The sequence below is a fragment of the Danio aesculapii genome, chromosome 13 (assembly GCF_903798145.1).
Source record: "Danio aesculapii chromosome 13, fDanAes4.1, whole genome shotgun sequence".
NCBI lineage: Eukaryota > Metazoa > Chordata > Actinopteri > Cypriniformes > Danionidae > Danio > Danio aesculapii.
In genome coordinates, this window is record NC_079447.1 from 17,959,284 (window position 1) to 17,983,490 (window position 24,207).

At 36.4% G+C, this 24,207-nt stretch overlaps 2 protein-coding genes across 2 annotated transcripts in view; one reads left to right on the forward strand and one right to left on the reverse strand.

Annotated features, from left to right (window-relative positions):
• Window positions 1-791: 791 nt before the first annotated feature.
• mkks (MKKS centrosomal shuttling protein) lies at window positions 792-8,842 on the reverse strand. Its single transcript, XM_056470904.1, has 5 exons — window positions 8,760-8,842; window positions 5,540-6,525; window positions 2,783-2,964; window positions 1,899-2,009; window positions 792-1,257 (listed from the first exon to the last, which is right to left on the reverse strand). The coding sequence occupies exons 1-5, from the start codon at window positions 8,768-8,770 to the stop codon at window positions 844-846; spliced, it is 1,704 nt and encodes a 567-aa protein (XP_056326879.1). The 5' UTR covers window positions 8,771-8,842; the 3' UTR covers window positions 792-843.
• Window positions 8,843-9,125: 283 nt separating this feature from the next.
• Window positions 9,126-24,207, forward strand: part of slx4ip (SLX4 interacting protein) — a 72,374-nt gene continuing 57,292 nt past the window's right edge. Inside the window, exons 1-4 of the mRNA XM_056471103.1 lie at window positions 9,126-9,326; window positions 9,418-9,477; window positions 21,259-21,345; window positions 21,662-21,788. Coding sequence (XP_056327078.1) covers window positions 9,451-9,477; window positions 21,259-21,345; window positions 21,662-21,788 — 241 coding nt within the window. The 5' untranslated portion in view covers window positions 9,126-9,326; window positions 9,418-9,450. The remainder of the gene's footprint in view (window positions 9,327-9,417; window positions 9,478-21,258; window positions 21,346-21,661; window positions 21,789-24,207) is intronic.

Consider the following 24,207-nt stretch of genomic DNA (forward strand, 5'->3'; position numbering starts at 1 on the left):
ACAATGACAGTGACTCAGGCAGACTCCAAAATAAAAAATTTACCACACCTTTTACGGCTGAACTGAGGAAATGAACATGTCGTCACAAAACTTTATCGTGCCTTTAAAAATTCGTCATTGCGGCAACACGTTTAGCTGTTTGCATTAAAAAAGTCATTCTGACATTTGAAGCTGACCTAAAGTTAAATTTTGGCCATATTTTTTTTTACTGCCTAATTAATTATAATATATTATTTGATAAAAATAATATCAACATTGATAATAGTATTTGCCAAACGAACTTTTATAGTTGTTTTAAATCTTGCTTCCAAACGTTAAATCAGGGTCTGAAAACGAGAAACTTTCATTCATGTTGCATTTTCCAGTGCTCATTATAAGTGATCCAACTTTGCAGCACTACATGTGAAGCTGCATTTAACGAAAACCAAATTACTATGAGAAACTGAAAAAATTGCTTTGAACTTCTTATCTGAAAAGATCCCAGTACTGAACACCAGGCTGCATATCTACATCGCATATCACATATTGCGTTCTCAGGTAGTAGAATTATGAAATAATAGTTACTGGCTATTAGCAAGTAAAGCGTTTTTACTTTGCAAATGTGATTTTTTCTTGCATTAGCCACATGCTCATTGTTCATGTGTTCATTTTAGCTCAGGCTAGGAACATTTTATAAAAAAAATTGACATTACAGTTTTTTTTATAGATATATTCCTCACATATTTTGTTTTGAGTAAGAAATATTACACATTTTATGTTATCACTTGGAGAAAAAATACATCTGATTATAAAAATCCACCAAACCAATCATCCTTTATTCAAATCACAATTCTTCAGCAAAATTCAATTAACATCCTTGATTATATATTTTACGTCAAGAACCAAACTAGCCATCTCAACTGCCACATTTAAAGCATTTAGCTTGGCAGAAAATGAATCTAATATTTTAGGCTGAGTGTCACAGTTTTCTAAGAAAACAGGAGAAAAAGTCTGGCAAGCTGTATTTAGATGTGTCTTCTCCAGGTTGAATCTGTCCTCCAGCAGTCCACAACCACAGGTGTGCTTAACTTCGGTCTGAGAACTGATGTCCATGACCCATCTGTGGGCATATGTCAGGTCAATGAGACAATCCTGTCCATCATGCTCTAAGGAAAGAGCCACAGCAAGTAAAGAACTGCAGAATGACTTGACTGCCATCAGGAACTCTGAATGAGAAATACCCAGAGCTGCAGCAGTGGTTGCAGCTGTGGACTGATTCTGTAAAGTAAATAACAAGAATTAAAACAGATCTTAATTGATGGGTATTTCAATTGCATGTCTATTGTGACTGTATATCTGATAGGTGAAGTGTCCAAGTTGCAACATCCAGCTATAGGGGTTCGCCAGGACTTACAGTATTACTTGGACCAACTGATTTGCCGTAAACAACATTAATAGGAACACATCCTTCCTTTCAGAGCATACACAACTCCTTGTCAAAGTTTTTCCAAGATACCGTCTCCAAACATTGTCAAGTCTTTTAAATAAATGTTTACCAGCACAGCCTCAAAATAAGCAAATCTTTTTTTGGATTTATTAATGCAAAAATGAAATTGTCTGTTTTTTTTCCCCCAAAATATTTTTAGAATAGTTTTATGCCAGTTTGTTTTTTGGAGGTGCACACATATTTCCTAAAATGATGTAACCAAATATTGTGAATCATCCAACAAAATCTGCAAATTGTAATGGTTTGTACCCCTCCCCTCCAAATAATAATAAAAAACACGGTTAAAGTTTCTCAATAAGAATGTACTGTAAAATACACAAACTTTTTCATACAATTTTGACTTGTGAAAGTTTCTAATCAATATTGTAGAACTGCAAGTCAATCTGATGTGTAACTCAGTGTAATAGAATACCATGTGTGAGATGTGGGTGGCCAGCTGTGTTTCTGTACAGCCTCCTCCAAGCAGGGCGTAGGGCTCCCTCAGAGTCAGTCGCAACACATGTTCTGCTCTCTGGCATGTCATCTGTCCGACAAATGGAACAAATGTTCATCATTTCAGAGCAATGAAAGAGGAAATCAATGCAATACATTTCAATGAGCCACAAATGGAGTCCAGTAAATCTGGGAAAAGTTTGACTTAATTTGGAATCACTTGAAAAGTTACAAACTTGCAAATACAAGAAACTAAATAAATATCTTGGAGAACTAACAGATGGCAGGTATTCATTTAGTTTCACCTTTATATGTTTTATGACCCTAAAAACTGCCTGTAGCCACTGATTTGCATTTTATGAAACACCAAGAACTAACCTACATGTTGGATGACCTAATGGTGAGTAACACATGCTTTTCTATGGAGCAGAATTTGGCTTCTATATATTAAGTTATGAGAAACCTAAAAAACGAATACAGACTTAAGATCAATTCTTAAAGAGCTAGTTCAAACAAAAAGAACATATTTAAAACATAAAAGTATGACATAATTGTCTCAAGCGACTAATTGAAAAAGTTATCTTAGTGTTTTTGAGACTGCATCAATAAACCGAATAATTAAATATCAATAGCATTTGTAGTAGATCTATTTCACATGTAGTAGATCATATATCATATGTAGTAGATCTATACTCATTGAATTGAACTGAGAATAAAGAAATTAATGGTATTAAAATGAGAGCTTGTGAAGCAGAACCTAATCGACTCAAACATCTGAATCAAATCAATACAAACTGTTAAACAAAATAATTTAAATTTAAATTAAAAAAGCTTAAATAACACGAAGCGCTCAACTCCACAAACCTTTAGTTCTTCCAGCATAGTTTCATTTCTGTGGCAGAGAACCATAGTGCTAATTGCAGCATCTTTAGAGGAGAGGAGCTGAAGCAGCTTCCTGGATCCACAGTCTTGGAAACATAATCCAGCAACCAGCCCATAAGCTTCTATCGGGACCAGAGAGAAAAGAGATGCAACAGCCTGTGCCCCTAAAATATCAGCAAAAGTGTTGAAATTAAGCCTCTATGAATGTAGACATTAACATTTATTTTCAATTCTACTGCATTGCACTATAATATTACATGTTATTACCAATAAAGGAAACAAAGGCATGGCTTTATAAAATAAAAATAATAAGTAAATTTATATATATAGGTGGGGATCGGGACCCCCTGAGGGGTCAATGTCAGGGAGTCGCTTGGTGATTTTTAAAAGTCAAATACATTTTATTAAACTATTAGAATTACCATATTTTAACCATAAGCCACAGAAGATAAAAAACTAGTTTTTAATAGTAAAAAACAACATGCACATGAAAATCCATCAGCCTTTAAATGACTTTTTTCATAGCATTAGTGTGTTTATGTTAGATTAACAACACAGCAATAGCTTCAGCTGCAGCAGATTAATTTTATAGCACCAGGTTAAACTTTCTGACACCTTTATGGCATTTAAATACATTAAAAATAAATACAGGCCACAACTGAATATTGAGGATGATCTCTGATTAGTGATCAAGAATAGACTTGTGTTGAAACAATTTGCCCAACAGTCTCTTTAGATGAGGTTAATATTAAATTAAACAAATTAATAAATGACTATAAAATGATATGATTGTTAAACTGTTGCAGTATTTTGTGTTGTCAATATTCTCGTGTTTATATAGGCGTATTGTTGTGTGCGCAACGTTTGTATATTTATAACTACCTCCGAGGAATTTGGGGGTCGCGAGTCACTGGCATTGTTATTTTAGGGGTCGTAGGCTGATAAGTTTGGGAACCCCTGATATAGACTACAGTTCAAATGTCTAGAGTCAACAAATATTAGGGTAAAAAAAATAATCCCACAGCATTGCAATTTAAAATAACCATTTTCAGAATTATTATATTTTAAAATAGAACCTAATCCTGTGATGCAAAGCTGAAGCCATTCCTCCAGGAATCAGTGTTACATGATCCTTCAGAAATCATTCTAATGTACTACTACTACTACTAATAATAATAATTTCTTACATTTATATAGTGCTTTTTCTAGACACTCAAAGCACTTTACACATTAGGGGAAACTCCTCATCCACCACCAGTATGTAGCATCCACCTGGATGACGCGACGGCAGCCATACTGCGCCAGACCGCACACCATACACCAGGTGATTGGTGGAGAGGAGACAGAGTGATGAAGCAAATTATGATATGGGGATGTTTAGGAGGCCATGATGGACAGAGACCAGTAGGCAAATTTGGAAAAGATGCTGGGGTTTCAAAGGATTTTTCACGACCACAGATAGTCGGGACCTTGGTTTAACGTCTCACCCGAAAGACGGCACTCACTAAGCAGTATTGAGTCTCCTTCACTATACTGGGGCATTAGGACCCACAAAGACCGCAGGTTGAGCGCCTCCTGCTGGTCTCACTAACACATCTTCCGGCAGCATCCTAGCTTTCCCATGTGGTCTCCCATCCATCCAGGTACCGACCAGGCGCAGCCCTGCTCAGCTTCAGTGGGTGATCATGTGAGAGTTGCAGAGAGCTAGCTGCCTAGCTGCCGACTACTTGTTTTTAAAAAAAAAAGTTAAAAGCTTTAAAAAAGCTGGAAATTTTTACTCTTAATCAATTTAATGCATGTTTGCAGAATAGAAACTCAACTAATATTTTAATGCTAGCCTTCATAACAACATTTTTAATAGTTAAGCTTTTTCACAACATTTCGTTGTGCATTTATATATGTCAGTTTTCATAATTACATTATTTTAAAGTCAAATACACATTTTAAGTTAAATCCTTTTTTTACACTAAAAGTTTTTAGAAACAAACACATTTGCCAGTGCAGCATGGTTGCACAGTGGGTAGCGCTCTCGCTGGGTCAGTTTGCATTTTTGTGTGGAGTTTGCATGTTCTCCCTGTGTTGGCGTGTTTCCTCAGGGTGTTCCTGTTTCCCCCACAGTCCAAAGACATGCGCTATAGGTGAAATGGGTAGGCTAAATTGTCCGTAGTATATGTGTGTGAATGAGAGTGTATGGGTGTTTCCCAGTGATGGGTTGCAGCTGGAAGGGCATCCGCTCCGTAAAACATATACTGGATAAGTTGGCGATTCATTCTGCTTTGGTGACCCCGGATTAATAAAGGGGTCAATGAAAATGAATGAACATTTGCCATTTGTATTAATAACTGCACATACAGTACACTCATTCATTAATTTTCCTTCAAAAATCTCTATTTCAGAGGTCGCCACAACAGAATAAACCGGCATTTATTCCAGCATATGTTCTTACGCAGCGGATGCCCTTCCAGCCACAACCCAGTATTTAGAACAATCGGAGCACCCAGAGAAAACCCATGCGGACATGGGGAGAACATGCAAACTCCACACAGAAATGCCAACTGGCCCAACCGGGACTCGAACCAGCGACCTTCTTGCTTTGAGGCGACAGTGCTAACCACTAAGCCACTGTGCCACCCCAGATACACTTTATAAAACTTGTATTTCACAACTCCATTACAATTTAATCTTCATATTAAATTACACAAAAACAAATTTCCATGAAGCCCTGAACTAAATATTTACCTGTTATCTGGGCAAACGGCTCCATCAGAGCAAGTCCGAGCCTTTCTATCACGACCACTCCATGCTCCTTTAAGTAGTGCTGAAGAACTGGATGTACCACTTTTTGGCATGCGAATAAACTCACATTATCCTTTACAACCTGTTCCCCAATCTTCAAGAGCTGCTGAAGGAGATCTCGCTCTGGGTTCACCCCTCTGTGGATCTCCAAAGCAACATCGCCAACCTCAGAAATATCCCCAGACAGCGACACACCAAAAAGCACCACCTTAAACGGACCATCTCCCAGCCTCTCAAGATCTCCAGGCTGGAGCATCTCAGGAACATCCAGCAGCAGTCCAGGAAAAACTGAAGAATGGCTTACTGATTGGCCCTCAATGCCAATAGTGACCGTTCTTCCAAAGCAGGCCATACCAGAAGAGTTGCAAGGGATGGAGTACAGAAAAGCCTGTGTGATCAATGAACTGATCTGCTGCATCTCTCTGCTGTCCAACATGCAGGCTGGTTTGCTGGTGATCATGCTGCATGCCAATGCAACAAGTGAACCGCAGCTGCTAAACTCCACTGGCACCTTACAGCCACAAGAGTCTCCTTTAAGATACACATTACATTGTCCCACAAGGTGTTTGTATACTTTGACTGCCGTAGATGTCCTAAGCCCATATTTTTTGGTGTTTTCAATAAGCGTCAGTGTAAAAATCCCCATAAACAGCCCTGAGTCACTGTAACGTGCAGTGTGATGTTGAAGAGCGGTTGAGATCAGTTTGAGAAGCGGTTCAGACATATCTAGTCGTTTGAGAAGCGCTGTTGAGGTTGAAGTTGTCAAGATGTGGCCCCCAACGTTGTTGTGTATTTGTTTCAGTCTGCCGGTTGGTCCATAGGCTGTGCTGAGTATGCTTCTTAATAGAGCAATCTTTTGGCAGATGGTACTGTTGGAGAGTGGTTCATCTGTGCATAATGCTGGCTTCTTCTTACTAATGCGAGACATGCTGTGGTTTAATTCAGAGAAATTTTCTAAATCATTGCAGGTCAGTTACTTTGACAAGAATAGATCACATGTATATAATATTATAGAATATTTTAAGCACTGATTAAATTGGTATATCAATACCTATAGGTAGGCCCACACGGAATCTGTGCGCACAGACATCCACAGATTTTTAGCCCATCGTTGAGTCTATATACTTGCTTGTATAAATGTGTGTAGCCTACATTTATTTATTCAGTTTTTAAATTAATTTCAGTAATAATATTGACTAATATGAAAATGTTCATAGGATTTATTTACAATACATTTTGTAAATTAGTATTTTTTGTCTTTTGGTAGATATATTATATGAGAGACTTGCTTTATTTACCAATTAAGTGGATCTAATTGGATCTGCATTTTGTAGACATTAAATAAAAGTTTAAAAAGTATTATTTTTTATGTCATATATCAAGTTTTTAGTAATGATACTCCCAAAAACATTACGCATAACTTTTACAGAATTTTAAAAAATTTTGTGCAGACATAGCTAAAAATGTCCACAGATTCTTTCTGGCCCTACCTATAGGTAACTGTATATATAACGTCCTATGACTGTAAGCGTTCACTAGTTCATTTGAAATTGCACTATGGGTTGACAAAATCATTTTTATCAATCATAACACATTTGGAACCCTTTTGATTTAGGAGAGATAATTACAAATGTCTAAAAAATGCATTGTTTTCAGTAAGGGAATTCATTTTTGCAATGTTTTGATATAAATAATTATGTATGTTTGATACATTTTGCAGTTTTTGAGCAATTTTTGGTTATTATCTATTTATTTTTTTGGAAAATATGTATATATTTTATATTTCTTACAATGATATATTTCACATGAATATTAATTGATTATTTTTGATTAAATATATTAAATTATACTATATTCAATATTTACATTATCAGTGCACGTAGACATCCGCAGATTTTTAGCCCATCATTGTGTCTATATATTTACTCATATTATGTGTGTACATTTATATATTTTTAAATGAATTTCACTAATATTATTTACTAATATGAAAATGTTCATATGATTTATTTACACTACAATTTGTAAAGTAGTATTTTCTGTCTTTTGGTAGATATACTATATGAGAGACTTGCTTTATTTAACAATTAAGTGGATCTAATTGGTTTTGCATTGTATACATTAAATAAAAGTTTAAAAGGTATTTTTTTTTATGTCATACTGTATATTAAGTTTTAGTAATGATACTCCCAAAAATCTTTACGCATAAATCCAGAATTTTTTTTTTAATTCTTCGCAGAAATAGCTAAAAATCCCTGCAGATTCTGTCTGGCCCTACCTATAGGTAACTGTATATAGGATGTCATATGATTGTTACCATTCACTAGTTATTTAAATTGCACTATGGGCTGACAAAATAATATTGAACAATCGTAACACATTGGAACCATTTAACCTGAACCAGATAATAATAAAATAATAAAAATGTCTAAAAATGCATTGTTTACAGTAAGAAAATTCATTTTTGCAATGTTTTGATATAAATAATTATGTATGTTTCATATATTTTGACAGTTTTTGAGCAATCTTTAGTTATTATCTATTTATTTCATTGGAATATATGTGCATTTTTAAAATTTCTTACAGTGATACATTTTTCATAAATATTAAGTGATTACTTTTGATAAATTATATAAAATTTTACTATATTTAATATTAACACTGATATGTTAAATACGATATAATATAATTTATAATATAAACTAATACAATTAGATTTTTATTTACATTTATTTAGCTTCTGTTTATAGTTTGCAACTTCTTTCTTAATTAACAAAAGGGCATATGTAGTAATAACATGGTAAAAAAATGGTAACGTTGAAAATATTCACTACTTTAATTCGCTCACGAGATGTTGCTGATAAAACTAATCTGGTTTTGTTTAAAAAAATACAAAGTTATAAAATAATATTCTTCAGACATAAACGTATAAATAGTTACGTTATAATAATTCAGATAGTGTCATGTGGTTATTTATTATGAGGTCAATACATTTTATTTGTAGTCTAGCAAGTATTGTACTTTAATCACTCATAACATAACGTTACTACACTCATCTTTTACTTAATGGCAATATCTTCTTTTATAACAACTCTTTATTTTGATATATATTCAAAACAAACGCAATAGCTTATAAAATACGCAAATTTAGCGTCATACTTACCCAAAATTCATCTTATAGCTTAACTAACTGAAGAAAGAACAGCCATAGTACCATTAAACTGTCACGCAAAAACCAGGCAGATGGTGTTTACGTGCTACACATGATTTCATAGAGTAACTAAACTATGCCAGTTATAAAGTCTTTTACAAAATAAAGAGGTAAATTAATGGTTGAATTTTAACCAGCAAGTGCTATTCATGTTATGTGTGCTTTTATGTAAGCTTAGATATATCGTTTAGGATATTTCACAATTGACTTAAAATAGCAATCACCCCTGTCTGGCAAAAATGTAGCCTCCTACATCCGACTACGTCTCTATGACAACTGGTAGCGCTGGGGTCCTTACGTGACACACGGCAAGTTTCAAACCATAGGCGGGAGATTAAAGTTTCGTTCATTGTGGTTTTTTATAGTCATCCTCGACTAAATTGTGATTAAACATGTGGAATGTGTATTGTGAGTTACATTCAAACAACCCATGAATATCGTAAGCCAGGTGTGAGTGCCGCGTAACCGCCCTAGTGCTTTGTGTTTTGATTTTGACTTGTTTGTATCTGTCACACACACGTGAGTAGCTGCTTCACTCTAATGACTTGACGTTCATCACTGAATGCTCAAAATCTCCAGCAATAAATTAAAAGTATCTGTGTTTATCTAGATGGGGAGAATCTGACGAGTGCATTTGAACAGGATGGAGCCCTCGAAGTTTGTGGTCAAGGTAAACCTATTCATTTGATCAGTTTATCTTAGACACTTTGTTGGTTTTGTATTTTATTTATACAGTAATTGCAAAGTTAGTAATTGAGACAAATAAAATCGAAGATGTAGTTTTGTAATTTGGACTTTTGGTGTCAAAATGTTTACTCATTTTAAGCCTGTAACGTTATCCCAGCATTATAGCTTTATGTTTCGTAAATTTAATGTTTTTATGTCAGGCTCACGATAATTATTTGCCATAATAGTTTAGACTTGTATATCGTTAATTATGAATTTTTAAGTCATTACTGTTATTTACCAAAACACACTTTTCCATATGGAGCTGAATTTGGCTTCGATGTATTTATTTCTATATATAAGTTAAGAGAAACCTAAAGAATTCTTAAAGAGACAGTTCAAACTATAAGAAAACATTTAAAGTATCCAAGAAATCAAAACTAACTGTATGATTTTGTTAGCTCACAATTGCTAATTTTTGTGGTCAACAATTAATCTGTGCATGTCGTTAAGGAAACAATTTTTGCTCTTCTAATCTTTAATTAAAATCAGAAAATGCACTTCCTGTATGTTTTCAGTTAAATTGTTAGAATATGTATATTTTGAGTTATTGGGTATGGCTAACATGCTTAACCACACCCCTCCAACTGTCAGTTTTGACAACAAACAGAAATGATGATGATGAGGAGGAGGTGTCTGTTAGGATGTAATAACTCTCCCAAAACACTTTCCCTGATCTTTCTGAATGAAATGCCTACTTTGCTACATCTATTCAGCTTGCAGTAGAACAAAACAAGCCATGTTCACTGTTCTGTCATTTAATATTCCATTTCTCTACGAATTGCGCCAAAATAGGAAAAAAATAATGGTCGCAGCTTTCAGTTCATGGGGACTTTAAGACATACAAGTATAACATAAGTGTCTCATGTTATTCCATGTGTTTCAGGAATATATGATAGAGTTTGTTGAAAACAAAGTGATGTTTAATTAATTTTTTCAATCAAAATGCTTACCTTGTTTGTCTTGGTACATCATTACATGGTAAATAGACCCTGCTAGTACCACAGGTCACTTTAATTCAGAATAAGAAAAAGAATGCATTGATAAATTAAGATTAATACAACAATGCCTAGATATGCCCCGTGTAGTTTTTTAATTGAAATGAATAATTCCGGATTAAAAAAGAATTGTTTTCAGTTTTTTAAGGGTGAGTCTGATAATAACTTGGAGTTATTATTGACGCAAAAGGTATATTTACCTCAGAGAATAAAAGTCGGTGGATTTTATTTTGTGTCGTAGTTACGATTATTTTGATTTCTCAAAACTTTAGTTTTTTTGTGGGTGATTTGCATGAATTTATGCTGCACCAGAGTCTCATGGATGTAAGTCAGGTACAAAGACTAGGGTCAGGTAAGGGTTGGATTTTTATAAATATGTAGACAATTGAAGTCAAAATTACCTAATTACTTGAATTTATTTTTCAAATATTTCTCAAATGATGTTTAACAGAGCAAGGAATCTTTTTCACAGTATTTCCTATAATATTTTTTCTTCTGTAGAAAGTCTTATTTGTTTTATTTGGGCTAGAATAAGCAGTTTTAATAAAAAAAACATGTAAAGTTAATATTATTAGCCCCCCTGGCAGCATTCCACTGCTTTGAGAGTTCACCTCATATCCTAAAACAACGACCCCCCCCCCCCCCCCCCCCCCCCCCCCCCCCAAAAAAAATATTTTTGGAAAACTGAGATTTGAATGCTGAAAACCAAATACTAATTTTCTTATTTATTATAACATTTACATTAAACTGCTAAGACTTGATTCTATTCCATTTTACCTGTTTAAAGAGACAAAAACCATGCATATACGCCAAATAGTTCAACAACAACAACATGCAGTTTACTTTGGGTATACCATTTTAGGCATGTACAGTTTTACAAGTATCTAACTGTAAATATATATAATACCAGATTAAAGATGTGCATAGGACATTAAAAAACACCAGAGTGAATTTTATTTTTGTGTGAACTATAGGTGTTGTTTAGAAGTGCTGACTGTACTTCCCTATTTAAACTCTAGATGGAGCAGTTGTCTTAGCAATGAGAGCTATTAGCTCATAGAAGAGCATTGAGTTGTCTATATATAATTATTTTGTTTAAAAAGCACAGCTCTTAATTTTTCATGTTCTAAACTCATTACATGTTCAGTCTGTGCTTTATTACCATGCAGAAAAATCAAATAAACTCAGATTTCATAGTAATGTATGTTAGATTATATTATGTTTTCCATATATCCCAGCTTCTTTGTTTTACATTACACCCCGGTTTGATGTTTCTTTTTTTTTTAATAATCATGTATGTATATCTATCCAGTTGATTGTCTCAGCAGCACAGATGCTGGACCGGCACTGTCTATTCATCCACAGGCCAGATGAATGAATGTCAGTACTAATGTTTGTCAGATGTTTCTATTAAGCACTAGAAAAGCCCCAGGTCTTTTTCTTTGTTGATGTTTCATATAGTGAAGGCTTTAACTCTAGTTCCTGGACGCGGCTGTGGATCACACACATCCGCGTTGAGTGCCAGACTTTGGCTGCATATTTCTCTCTTTCTGTCTTTCTCACTCATCATCTCTACCGTCTTTCTGTTTTTCATTGTGGGAGAGCACCACTCACCAACTTTACCCTCCCAGTCTGCACATAATGATACTGTTATATATGTTGCTCTCCCTGAGAAAGAAACTGTCATGCCCAACACTGCGACCACAGAGAGACATTTAAAATGGGGAAGCAAACAATACCGTCAGCTGGGCCCGGTTCTCAGCTAAACTTTTCTAGGACAGTATAAGACCTGGGTCATTTGTAAAATAATTAATTATATCGGATTAAGAGTTATCGTTTAATAAAAATTATAATTCGGTCATGTTTTTCAAAATGTTCCTACTTTGAATGGAAATTTAGGTGTAGTTTACATAAAGACTCATTTAATTCTTCTGTGAACTGTTTTATTTAGAACAACTGCGAAGTCAAACATGTATAGAAAAATGTTACTGATCATTTAGTTTTTGCTTGAATTTTCTTGAACACTAAAGAGAACATCGGTGTAATTTAAGGCAATACACCTATGAATTTTTTTTTATGGAATATCTTTGTAATAGCATGAAATAGAATCTGCAATAATGTTTTATTCCCTATTATGACATGAGTATAAAACCTTCTTGAACAAGAAAACATGTAGAGTAGACATGTTGGTATTCAATAATTATATTAATATATTGTAAAAATGAACATAGACAATATTATCAGAATTCCATGAATAATTATTTATCATTCAAACATTCAGGGTGCTTTTGAGATTAAGCTGATTTTTTTTTATTGGCAGTTCTTCATCAGATCACCAAATGCTTTAAGATTTAATTGGCATTTTTTTTGTTTTCAAACATTAACATTTTCAACAAGGTAATCTAATCTGGTTTATGACATTGAAAATTCTGTGACTGTTTACAGGGAATTTGTTTATTAACTTTGTACAGCAAGGTACCATTTAGCATCAGTTAATTTGTTCATTCATATTCCTTTGGCTTAGTCCCTTTATTCGTCAGGGGTTGCCACAGCAGAATGAGCTGCCAGCTTATCCAGCATATGTTTTACACAGCGGATGCCCTTTCGGCTGCAACCCAATACTGGGAAACACCCATACACTCACATGCACACACAGACACTACGGCCAATTTAGTTCATTCAATTTATCAATAGCGCATGTCTTTGGACTTTGGGGGAAACTGGTGCACCTGGAGGAAACTTACACGAACATGGGGAGAGCATGCAAACTCCACACAGAAATGCCAAATGACCCAGCCGGGATTAAAACCAGTGACCTTCTTGCTGTGAGGCGACAGTGCTAACCACTGAGCCACCGTGTCGCCCTCTTAGTTAATGTAATGACAACTACAAACTGCAATTATTAATCTTAGGTGATGTTAATTTCCTAGTTAATGCCTAATAACGCACTAAAAACAGAAGTAGTACTTTTATTATTTATGCAATATAATAATTAATAACTAATAAAAATTTGTTTTAATAATAATTATTGATATCAATTATTAATAATTAATAACTAATAAAAATCTGTGCAATTTGAAAAAAAATCTTTACATAATATGGCTTTTTCTCACTGTTGATTTTAATCCATCAACTAGGGCTTCAGCTATTGATTATTTTATTAATCGATTAATTTACCACTGTAATTAAATGATTAAGCTGATCATTTTTTTTCCATTTTCTTGTCACAAGAAATCACAAGATCTTGCGACAGACATGCAGGAGTGGTAAAAAGTGTGTAAAAGCCAATCACATATACAGACACACACACACACGCACTCACAAACAGTAGCATGTAAATTGAGCTGAAGACAATAAAGTTTACTACTAAAAACTGCTATAGTCTAAGTTTAAACCATGGAGTTTTATTTCACCAGAAATTACATTAATAATATAATTACAGGATAAAATAAAAGCAAACTGCATATTGTTTAATTAAAATAAATATAACAAGCAAATCAAATAAATGATATACAGACAAGAAGTGATGCGTTAAATGTATTGTTTTAAAGCAAATAACTCAATTATATGTTTCAGATAGCATCAACTAACGTTCAAAAACGAGACTTAATTGTAACATGTTGTTACCTATTGTGCTTTTTTCAGTTTAATTTGTTTAAAACATTTATATGGTCTTAACATGCATATACAATAAAGCATTACACTAAATATCATTTGGATATTATACCTGTTAGTTATATGCAGCTTAGGTCAATATTGTATATCGTGATAAAAGCATCAGCAATTAATTGGAACAAAAAACAATTGATAGTGGCAGAAGCCTAATGTAGACTAGGACTGAATAGATCATTGAATTGTCATCTTTGCTGTTGCAGCCTGTGGTCTTCGTCATTGCAAGATAGATCAAAAATAGGAATAAATAAATAAGTTACAATAAATACTTCAACATTCCATAAAAATAGTAACTTTAAAACAATGCATTGTGCCTTCAACGCTACTACAGATTCTTGCAGAGTATCAGCCAACATTCCGTCCAGCCTTACACAGCAGCATAAAGTTGGATGTCATATTTCCACTGTGCACTGCAGTTCTTGCAGGCGATGAGATACTCCCACAATAGTTGACTCATGCTTTGAGACCCTGGGTTTCTCCTTAACGCCTCAGAAGACACTGAATATTTACACAAGACCTGCCACACCACTCTACTGTTATACCCATCTGGTGTATGAGATGGTGGGAGAGCGAGATTCTTTGTTTTTGAGTATGAACGTTAAGTGCTGGGTAGAATGACAGATGTCTTGGCTCTGGTTTATGTGCTAGGTCGACTTCCCTGGTAGATACGGACCACACACTTGGACCTCCAAGCATCCTGTTACTGTCATCGGATCAAGGAAATCTGTTGTCGTTTCTGAAACACAGAGGGAAAATTTGGATGGATGCAACTTAGCAGACATGGGAGGATGTAATAGAATTCTAATCTTGGCGTTCTTTGATAATACTGAAAATTACAGCAGATGTTGAGATCGACAGACTTAGTTTTGCAGTTATTCTTATATAAAAACCCACAGCATATGGGTATGGAGGAATAGTTGTTTGGTTTTTTCCTGTCTCCTCACACTTCCTTTTTACTAGAATTCTTAAGACCTTTCAAATATTGTTCAATTGTTTGTAGAGCTTTACCAGGTGATATTCCTGCCTGTTCTTGCTGTTGGAATTTTGCTCCTGGGTTGTGTCCTCGCTTATGGAAAAACAGAAATCTATTCAGGTGTGCTAACATCCAGAGCTTAACTCGCAGAGTGCTTCAGAGTTGCTAGAAATAAAAGCCAGCTTAGTTATAATCACACTGATTTATTAGTGGTTCATGTTGAGGTTTTAAAAACCTCTCACCCTAAATAGGGGCTCCAGACTTTAAAAAAATGATTAAGGATTTACTGGCACCTATAATAAACATTTGGCTTTTAAACAAGTTAAACACTTTAATTATAGAAATAGCTTTTTTGTAGGGGAAAAATACAGAATTTTTGTGCAACATTTATTACAATTAAATAAAAAAGGTTTGTTTAGAATCGCATAACTGGAAAATGACTGGAGGTATTCTAAGAGTCTCTTTAAAGCTCGATTATGCTTTGTAACGATTTACTGGCTGAATGAGACCCAGAAACAAACCGGCAATCAAGTTTGAGTGTTTTGGGAATCTATTTAATTTAATTAACTTAAAATAAAAGATTGAAAATAGTCATCATTTGATCACAAAGTGGACATCGCAAGTTCAAACATTCAAAGATGACACCTAATGAAACACCTTATAATGTGATACCTAACAAAACTAGGCTTTTGTTTTTATAACCTTACAAGTTAAACCGAGGTCCTGACTCTCTGTGGTTATTAAAAATCCAATGACACTTTTCCTAAAGAGTAGGGGTGTATCCTGGCCAAATTCCCTCCATTGGCCCTTACTGATCATGGCCCCCAATCATCCCCATCCACTGAATTATCACTGTCTCTCCTCTCCACCTGTATCTAGCATCTGGTGAGCGCACTGGTGCCGTTGTTCTGTGGCTGCCATAGCATTATTCAAGTTGATGCTACACACTAGTGGTGGTGTGGACACCCCCCAACAGATGCCCTTCCAGCTGCAACCCATAACTGGGAAACACCCATACACTTCCATTCACACACATACACTACAGACAATTTAGCTTACCCAATTCACCTATAACGTATGTCTTTGGACTGTGGGCGAAACTGGAGCACCCGGAGGAAACCCACGCCAACATGGGAAGAACATGCAAACTCCACACAGAAATGCCGACTGACGCTGCTGATGCTCGAACCAGCGACTTTCTTGCTGTGTGGCGAGATCGCTACCCACTGCGCCACCGTGCTGCCCCAAGCATTGTTTTATTTATTTATTTAATATAATTTAGTTAATGTTCTTTCATTGGTATAATGTCATATCTGAGTATTGGCTATGATAGCTGGGTTTTTATACTGTAACTTTTAATAGATTTTTGTTTTGTAAGATAGTTTTGCAAATCTTTTTTTTTTTCTTTCATTTTTATTGGAACCAGAGCCCTGCTAAGTGGCACATAACAAATCCCACTTTGGATCTCATAGATATTCATCAAAGGACGGGCTTGATGTGCATCTAGATGTCAGAATTTCTAAAATAATATCTATACTAGATGAAAGTAAGAGGGAGTAATGGAAACTTTAGTTTACTCACATTCAGTGTTGACAACAAGTACTGTTGCTGTGACAACGTCAAGTATAGACATGATGTTAGAGAGTTGGGGTAGGCAGTTTTTACTTCAACCAATAGAAATCCTCCATTGAACACCTTAGCAACCACACAACAACATCTTGGCAACCACCCAAATCACACTAGCATCATGGCTCCGTGTTTTCCATGTAAAAATCTAGGTAAACTTGTTTGTGTCTCATGTCTCTCTTGCTTGTTTGAAATTAACAGCACCAATGTTGACCCTCTTGAAAGAATTCCAGGTGACTCACACTGCACAAAATCAGCAAGTCAAGACTAAAGATTTAAACCTTTAACAGGCAACACCCAGAGATCTAAAGAGTTCCCTTAGGCTCCGGAGACTGTTCGTCGACCTGCGACGCTCTTGCAAAGACAAAGACGGAGCTAGACGGAGGGGGGAGTTTTATTGAGTGAGACTGCTTCTGCTGCCCTCTCTCTCTCTCTCTCTCTCTCTCTCTCTCTCTCTCTCTCAGTATAAACATCTGTGACTGGTTAATGTTAGCCCCGGAGCTAAGTGCAGAGAAAGGGGTTCTGGTTCTCACAGCAGCGATAGCAGTGGTAAAAGGGCAGGGAGGTGTGGTGGCGAACAGGCAACTGCTACACAAATGCTCCTGGGCTGACTTCCCAACACTAATCAGAGAGAGAGGGCAGGAGAAAGTCCATTTAGGGGGGTGAAACTGATAAGAGAAGGTAGCAGGGGAGCATCTTGGGAACTGCAATTGATGCAGAGCAGGAGCCCAAAAAGCCGAAAGCGACTTTGCTTTGCCTTGTGTGTTTTCTCAGCGATAGGGAGCAGAAAATAGCACAGCTTAGCCGTGGACTTTAGTCAGAATGGCAGGGACTGATTTGGTACTGTGTTTTATTGTTTGTTTGGTTTCAGGGCCTTTGTACTATGTTTTTGGCAGGTCATGCTGATCTGATAAAGAGTGAAATGTAAGAACGAGTTTAATCTGGAGGTTATTGACCCACAAGAAGCCTCAGGTGTATTCAACAAGGATCAACAAACCAAAGGAAAACGAAAAAGCAACTCTTTGCCTCAAGCTTTATGTACAATAATTAATATGGCGAAGACTAAAGAAACCTTGTATGATCCTATCTGCAAAGGATTTCCTGAAGACAGTATCACTCTTCCTCTACCATGTGACAGAGAGCTGTCAAGACTTTCATTGCACAATAGTGAAGGATTTGGTAAAACCATAGACCCTTTTCACATTTCCGGGTTTCTCAGTAGTGGAAGCCATCATAGTTGGGTAAACTTAAAGCGCAGAGAGTACAGCAATTTTTTTTTTTTTTATAATCCTATTTGCTGAAATAATAAAAGTAAAATGCCACAATAGTGTTATCAAGACTTTCAGAAAAAGGAGCCAAAGGAGAGAATAATGTCAAATTTACTCTCAGCCCCATAATTAGGTAATTAGTTAGTTAGTTAGTTAGTTTGACGCAAAGATTAAATAATGCATTTATAAATGCATATAAATGTTCATAGTTTAAAAAAAATCTAAATATTAAAAACTTTTAAGTATTTTAGAGAATAATGACTGTTACATGCATCATAACAGTCTTGTGAAAAGGCTCCATTGTAAGTGTTCAAAAATAAGCTTGTAAATAAGACTGGGATAAATAATGAAGCAGCAAATAAACATGGAACTCCACAAACAAAAGGAACTCTGGAAACATACGTACAGTAGATTTCATTTCTGAGAAATTTCATGCATCCGCTGAGGGAATAGTTTAACAGAGGTTGTGTAGCGGCTAAGGTCAGAGATCACCTCTGGGTTCAGCTGTTTTCAGACTGATTTACTTTTTTTTTTTTTTTTTTTTTCTGAAAGAGATTTCTGTTAGACATTCTAGAAAATCATTGCAAAATTAACTGTTGCAAAATTTGTTATGTTTTTACACCACTCTGCAAATACAGCCAAGGATTTGCTGGTTTACTGGTATAATAATAGACTTTAGATGGCTTTTAAGTGTTTGTTATTGTAAAGTTTCGCAGACTGTTTTGGGAATTCAAACAACAAAAATTAATCCAAATCCAGATCTTTTTATTGTTGCTTGTTAATGCAACATTGGTTCATTTGCTGGTATTTATGCAAACAGGAAGGCTGTAAAATGTACAAAAACCCCAAGTTTAATTTATTTGGCTTCTTCATTTCTAAAAACATGTGTCCTCTCACTGCCTGCTTTAAAGAGATTTGCCCAACAAATGAAGGTTCTGTTATCATTTATTCATTTTCTGCTGTTTCGCCTGTATTTGCCCAGTCAGTGAACATCAGACCCCTTTGACCTTTACTCTTATGCATTATATTATGCATGAATTGATGTTGTACCTTCTTTTGTGCTCTGTATGCATGGCGTAAGCAGATTTAAACAACATATATGTAAGTAAATGATCACATGACTTTCAGTTTTTACAGAACAACCCTCAAAACACCAATTTCACCAATCCTTCACGAACCAACCATTGCTTTTCCTTCCAAACACTCTGTAACAATGTGGACTTGACTCATGCTAACTGCACATTTATGACTCCCATAACAGGCAAATGCAGTTCACTGTTTCTCTCTGTCCCATAGTTGCACAGGGCCTGGAAAAGCCGAGCGAACATGCCTCACAAACACTGGGAACATTCCTACAGTGTTCTGTAATGGCATATTTCAGATTTTGAAAAGAAAGTGGAGAAAAACAAAACAGCATGCGATAACGTGGCGGTTCCAGAAGCAGCATAAGAAGACACATTATGGGACCATCGAAGCCAAGCTCCTTTTCACTGCCTGATTGACAGTTCCCGTCCATCCCCTCTGATGCTTTCCCACGCCACAGTAATTGTAAAAGTCAGTCAGCCGAAACCACTGGTCAGTCGCAGAATGGCCACAACACAAAGACCTGATGAGAAAGCCGGCCAGTGTTTTCTAAAGGATCTGCTGTCCTCCACATACATGCATACATAAAGATGCCTCTGTTTCTTGTTTTAGCTCTTGTCTCTGCTTGCCCGCAAAAGGATTAACTCTTTCTTAGCTTCAAAAGCAGCGTCGGATGAGATTTTTCACGGATAATGGAATGAATGTATGTTTAAGGATGTCTGTGAAATACAAACAAACTTGACACAGATTCTGATAAAGTTGTCTCGTGCCTACACCTATATATAGTTGCTAATCCCTAAAAAGCACACTTCCGTAGTGTGACACAAGGGGGCAGCCTGTCCCTCAAGTTTAGCACCACTGCCACCAAACTAACCCTCATGTACACAGAGCAGCAATTAGAGGAAAATATGCTTTCATGTCAAAAACAAAGCTATTTGGCAGCACGATTTGGCCTGTCTTTGTGCTAATAATGTGCCGTAATCCTGCTTGACTGGAGATGAATTTGGAGGTTAGAAGCCAAACGAGAATGCTGGAGACGTTTTATTTACTCAGTCACTGTAGATTCCTCTGGTATGGGAGGCATAAATCATCGCTTATGGGACGAGAGAGAACGAGACAGTGGAGATGTAAGGAGAGAGAGAAAAATGAGTGTAGCTAGAGAGTGGTGCTGAACAATGGGCTTTACCCAACACACCCTACTAATTCACTTTCTCACGTCATCTCTTCTCAGCTGGCTTTGGGGAAACATGGACCCAAAGCATTACCGCCTGGCCCGGACCACTTTAGCTCCTCTCTAGGGCCCACTAAAATGCACACTCGCTCACTCGTGTTCTATCAGGGTTTTATCTAGCACTCTGGAAGTGCTCTAGAATGTGTTCTGGTTAGTGTCTTGAATAGGGGAATTTCTTCCCGTCTGCTTCTTTCTGATGTCATCAATGCGGGAATCAATGCAGCCACATCTAGCTCTGAGTTCAGGTGTTGACATGCATCAGTGCCGGCTCCTCTTCGTCCTCTTGCGGGTGGTCTGGGAAAGACCCGTGTGAGTGGACTGGAGCGCAGTGACAGGCTTGCTCTTGCGCTCATGTGTAAAACATAATCAGGCCGGTGTGGAGCAGAGATGTAACGAGTGCTTAAACGGCCGCGACGTCTCTGGCTCCCCTACTCTGCAATGACTTATTGTCCTTGACGTGCTGACGCAGCACTCTAAGAATTCCAGTCTTTGGATGAAGTTCTGCAGACTCCCCAATTCGGGCCCTCTTCTTTTCTTGTCACATTTCCATAAACTAACAGGTTAGCGAGGGCATCCTTTGGCAAAGCCTGCAAATCCTTTGCTGTGTCAGTCCTCTGCATGGCTTTGGTTTTAACGCCACCATCTCTGAGATCAAGTGTATCTGGTTACTGACATAATGCTAATGAGGTGCGTTTACAAAGCTTGTAAAACTGCTGGGTAGAAAGGGGGGGAAGCAGATGCACAAAGACGAGAGGAAGGGGATGATGTGACTTGCCCTCAGCTATGGATTTGAAGGTGTCATTCAATCAGCTTAGTGATGACTTCTTTTTGTTGCGTTTAATACCCCTATCTTTCTCTCTTTCTCTCTCAAAAGTGTGGGAATTACGCCGTGCTGGTGGATCTTCACATATTGGCCTTAGGCGAAGACAATGCCAACTGGTTCTCTCCAGCGCACAGGAAGGTATGGGAATGAGGGTGTGTTTCTGTTTGTTTGTGTATGTCCTCTTATACTGCAGGAATCCGGAATTTGGATCTACTCTTGGGGATCCCCCCATCCTCTTTCTGCATTTATAAGATATATGTTTTCATTGGCCCACAGTGCCTAAAGACGGAGAGGCTTTGAATGATTTCCCCACCAAGGTTTAACTCTACATGCAGCACTTCTAGTTAAATTTGAGCTCCTTATAAAAGGTTTCGTGTGAATGTCACCTTGGGAGGTTTGTCTTTTTTTTTTTTTTTTAACGTTTGCACAAACTGTTACTTGTTTTTATTCACAGGAAGTGGGCTCTTTGATTAGGGATGCAGTGGAGCCAAGGGTGAGGCAGTTCCAAGAGGCCAGATACCAAAAGATCCAGTCCAAACCAAGGAAAGATCTCACCCCGACTGCCCCTCTTTGTCTTGAAGGTACAAACACATATGCTCTGTTCCAAAACCTAAGCTGTGTCTGAAATTGAATACTTTCTAGTGCAGGAGTGTCCAGTCTTGCTCCAGGGCGGCCAATGTCCTGCAAATTTGAGCTCCAACCTGCTCAAACACACTTGTCTGAAATTCTATATTGACTCTGAAAACCGGGTTTAAGTGTGTTTGATTGGGGTTGAAGGTAAACTCTGGAGCACATTGGTTTGGACACCCTTGGTCTTGTAGGTACTTCATTTGGTTTTACACTTATTTTGCAATCGTAAAGTATGTTCTATATAGTTTGAATGTGGGTAGTATGAATGAAACTTGACCTACCAGCATCATTTGTGTTGTTTTACTGCCTATGGCAACTCCTTTACTGTGGGCTCATGGGATATTAAAGATATGCCCTTCAAACAATCTGGAGTTGTTGTTGTTTGCCAATGTAAGATATTTAACTACATTATTTAGTTTAAACCTTTGGCATGCATTGGGATAATGGTGATGAATGGACCCATCCTTAAGTTAATTAATGCCTACTAATACTTAACATTATTTTGATTTATGTCTATTTAGCTGTACCCTTATGAACCACAATTACCACTGTAATGTTCCAATACAATACCAAATGCATCTGTCAAGATGCATAAAATATCGGTTACACCTGCATATTTGACAATTTGCTATAGGCTATTGAAATGTATAATTACCTGTGATCAAGTTGCAAGTGAAGACCTGCGTTTTTCTCTCACACCTATTTTAAAAATGAACTCTCCTTCATAAACATGAGACATGTCGCACTACTTTACTGCACGGGTGCTCAGTATGTTGCTGTCCCACAGCAGGAAGGGAGAGATTTCATACAACATAGAGAAATTGATGACATACCTGCATGCCAGCATAAATGAAAACTAGTTGAGACTAGGTAGCACTCCCCAGGAGTGTCTCGACCGCCCCCATAGAGATGTGCTGAATGTGTTTAACTTGGCTTTCTCTTCAGCATGTATGCAGGCCATATGTCTCACCCGCCCACCTCTGCTTTTCTCTTGATATTCTCATGTTGCATTTAAACTGCAGTTGGCTTTAAGTTTTCTTTTATATTGATCAGGGATGCCAAGACTACCAGATATATTTTTCTCAAACTGCATAATGCATTTAACTTTGAGATTTTAGGAACTGATATCAGTATTGTTACAAGTTAAACGTTAACTCTTGTCAGTGATCTTTCAGTTAAATTTTTTGTTTTGCATTGTTTGAACTTGCTCAGTTTTCATAATTACCTTAAATCATAATTACATTGAAGAATGTTTCTTGCATTAATATTTCCTGTTGTGTATTTGATCTATGAGCAAGTTTTTCTAGTCAACTTTTTGACCAATTAGTTACACTTAATATAAAATAAAATTCAAATACAGTTTTTTTTTTTATGAACAAATGATATTTAGAATCAAGGTGAATCAATATAAAATGTATAAACAAATTCAATCAGGAGCTTGTGAATCCAAATCAAATCAGAAAAAAATGTGATATCCAGTGTGATACCTGGACATTGATCTAGCATTAACAGATGCATTCAACTCCTTCCAAAGCTCTTTTATCCATTGTTTTACACTCCGTATTGATGTGTTCATATATAATACACATAACTGCAAATTGTGTGGACAACCTGTCATATATCACAATTTTGAAAATGAATAACAGATCCCAAGTTTAATCGATTTTATTTTTAGATGCATTAGCCCTTTTGAATTGCATTAAGGGACCTTGATCTCTGTTCTGACAACTTCTAACTACTTAAAATGTAAATCAGTCACTTTATACTTCTCATTATTGAAGCTGTCAGAGATCAAGTTCCCACGATGCAGTTGAAAATAAACAGAAAACACCCATGAGTCACAAAACATGGGTTAAGAAATATTTGCTATAGCCTATTAAAGTCTTGTATTCAAGATTTAATTATGTTTCTACACAATTTTTTTTCTTAAAATAAACAGTGGTGGCTGTTGCAACCTGTTATTTCATGTAACGTTGTGTGACATTGTTTACAACCTGTTTTGGTAATGTCTTTTCATGTTTGAAATAATGATTGAGTGATCGTATACATTCAAAATCAGTTATCCATATTATAAGCCTAACCCTAGTTCATAAGGCCTCCCACTCTATTTGGCCCTGTCTCTTTCATCTAAAACAAGCAGTGTCAATCCACTGAAACTAAGTACAAGCTAACATAATTTTGGGCAGATTTACAGTAGTTTGTTATGACATCATGCCAGTTCGTTCTTCGATTTCGTTTGAGATATACTGGGGCCTTGAAGGGTGGTGGTTCTTTTTGCACAGGTAGCACTTAAAGCCTGTAAAAGGCTGACTCACTGCATGGGCCAGGTCCTGCTGAGAGAGGTAGATTACAGGGCAGTTAAGCTCATAA

Bases quoted from the DNA above. Each gene is read 5' to 3' on its own strand.
- mkks (XM_056470904.1), bottom strand. The intron at 2,010-2,782 runs GTTTGTGGAGTT...TTTGTCGGACAG, and splicing joins CTATGCTGGAAGAACTAAAG to ATGACATGCCAGAGAGCAGA. The intron at 1,258-1,898 runs GTATTCTATTAC...TTTACTTTACAG, and splicing joins CCACCCACATCTCACACATG to AATCAGTCCACAGCTGCAAC.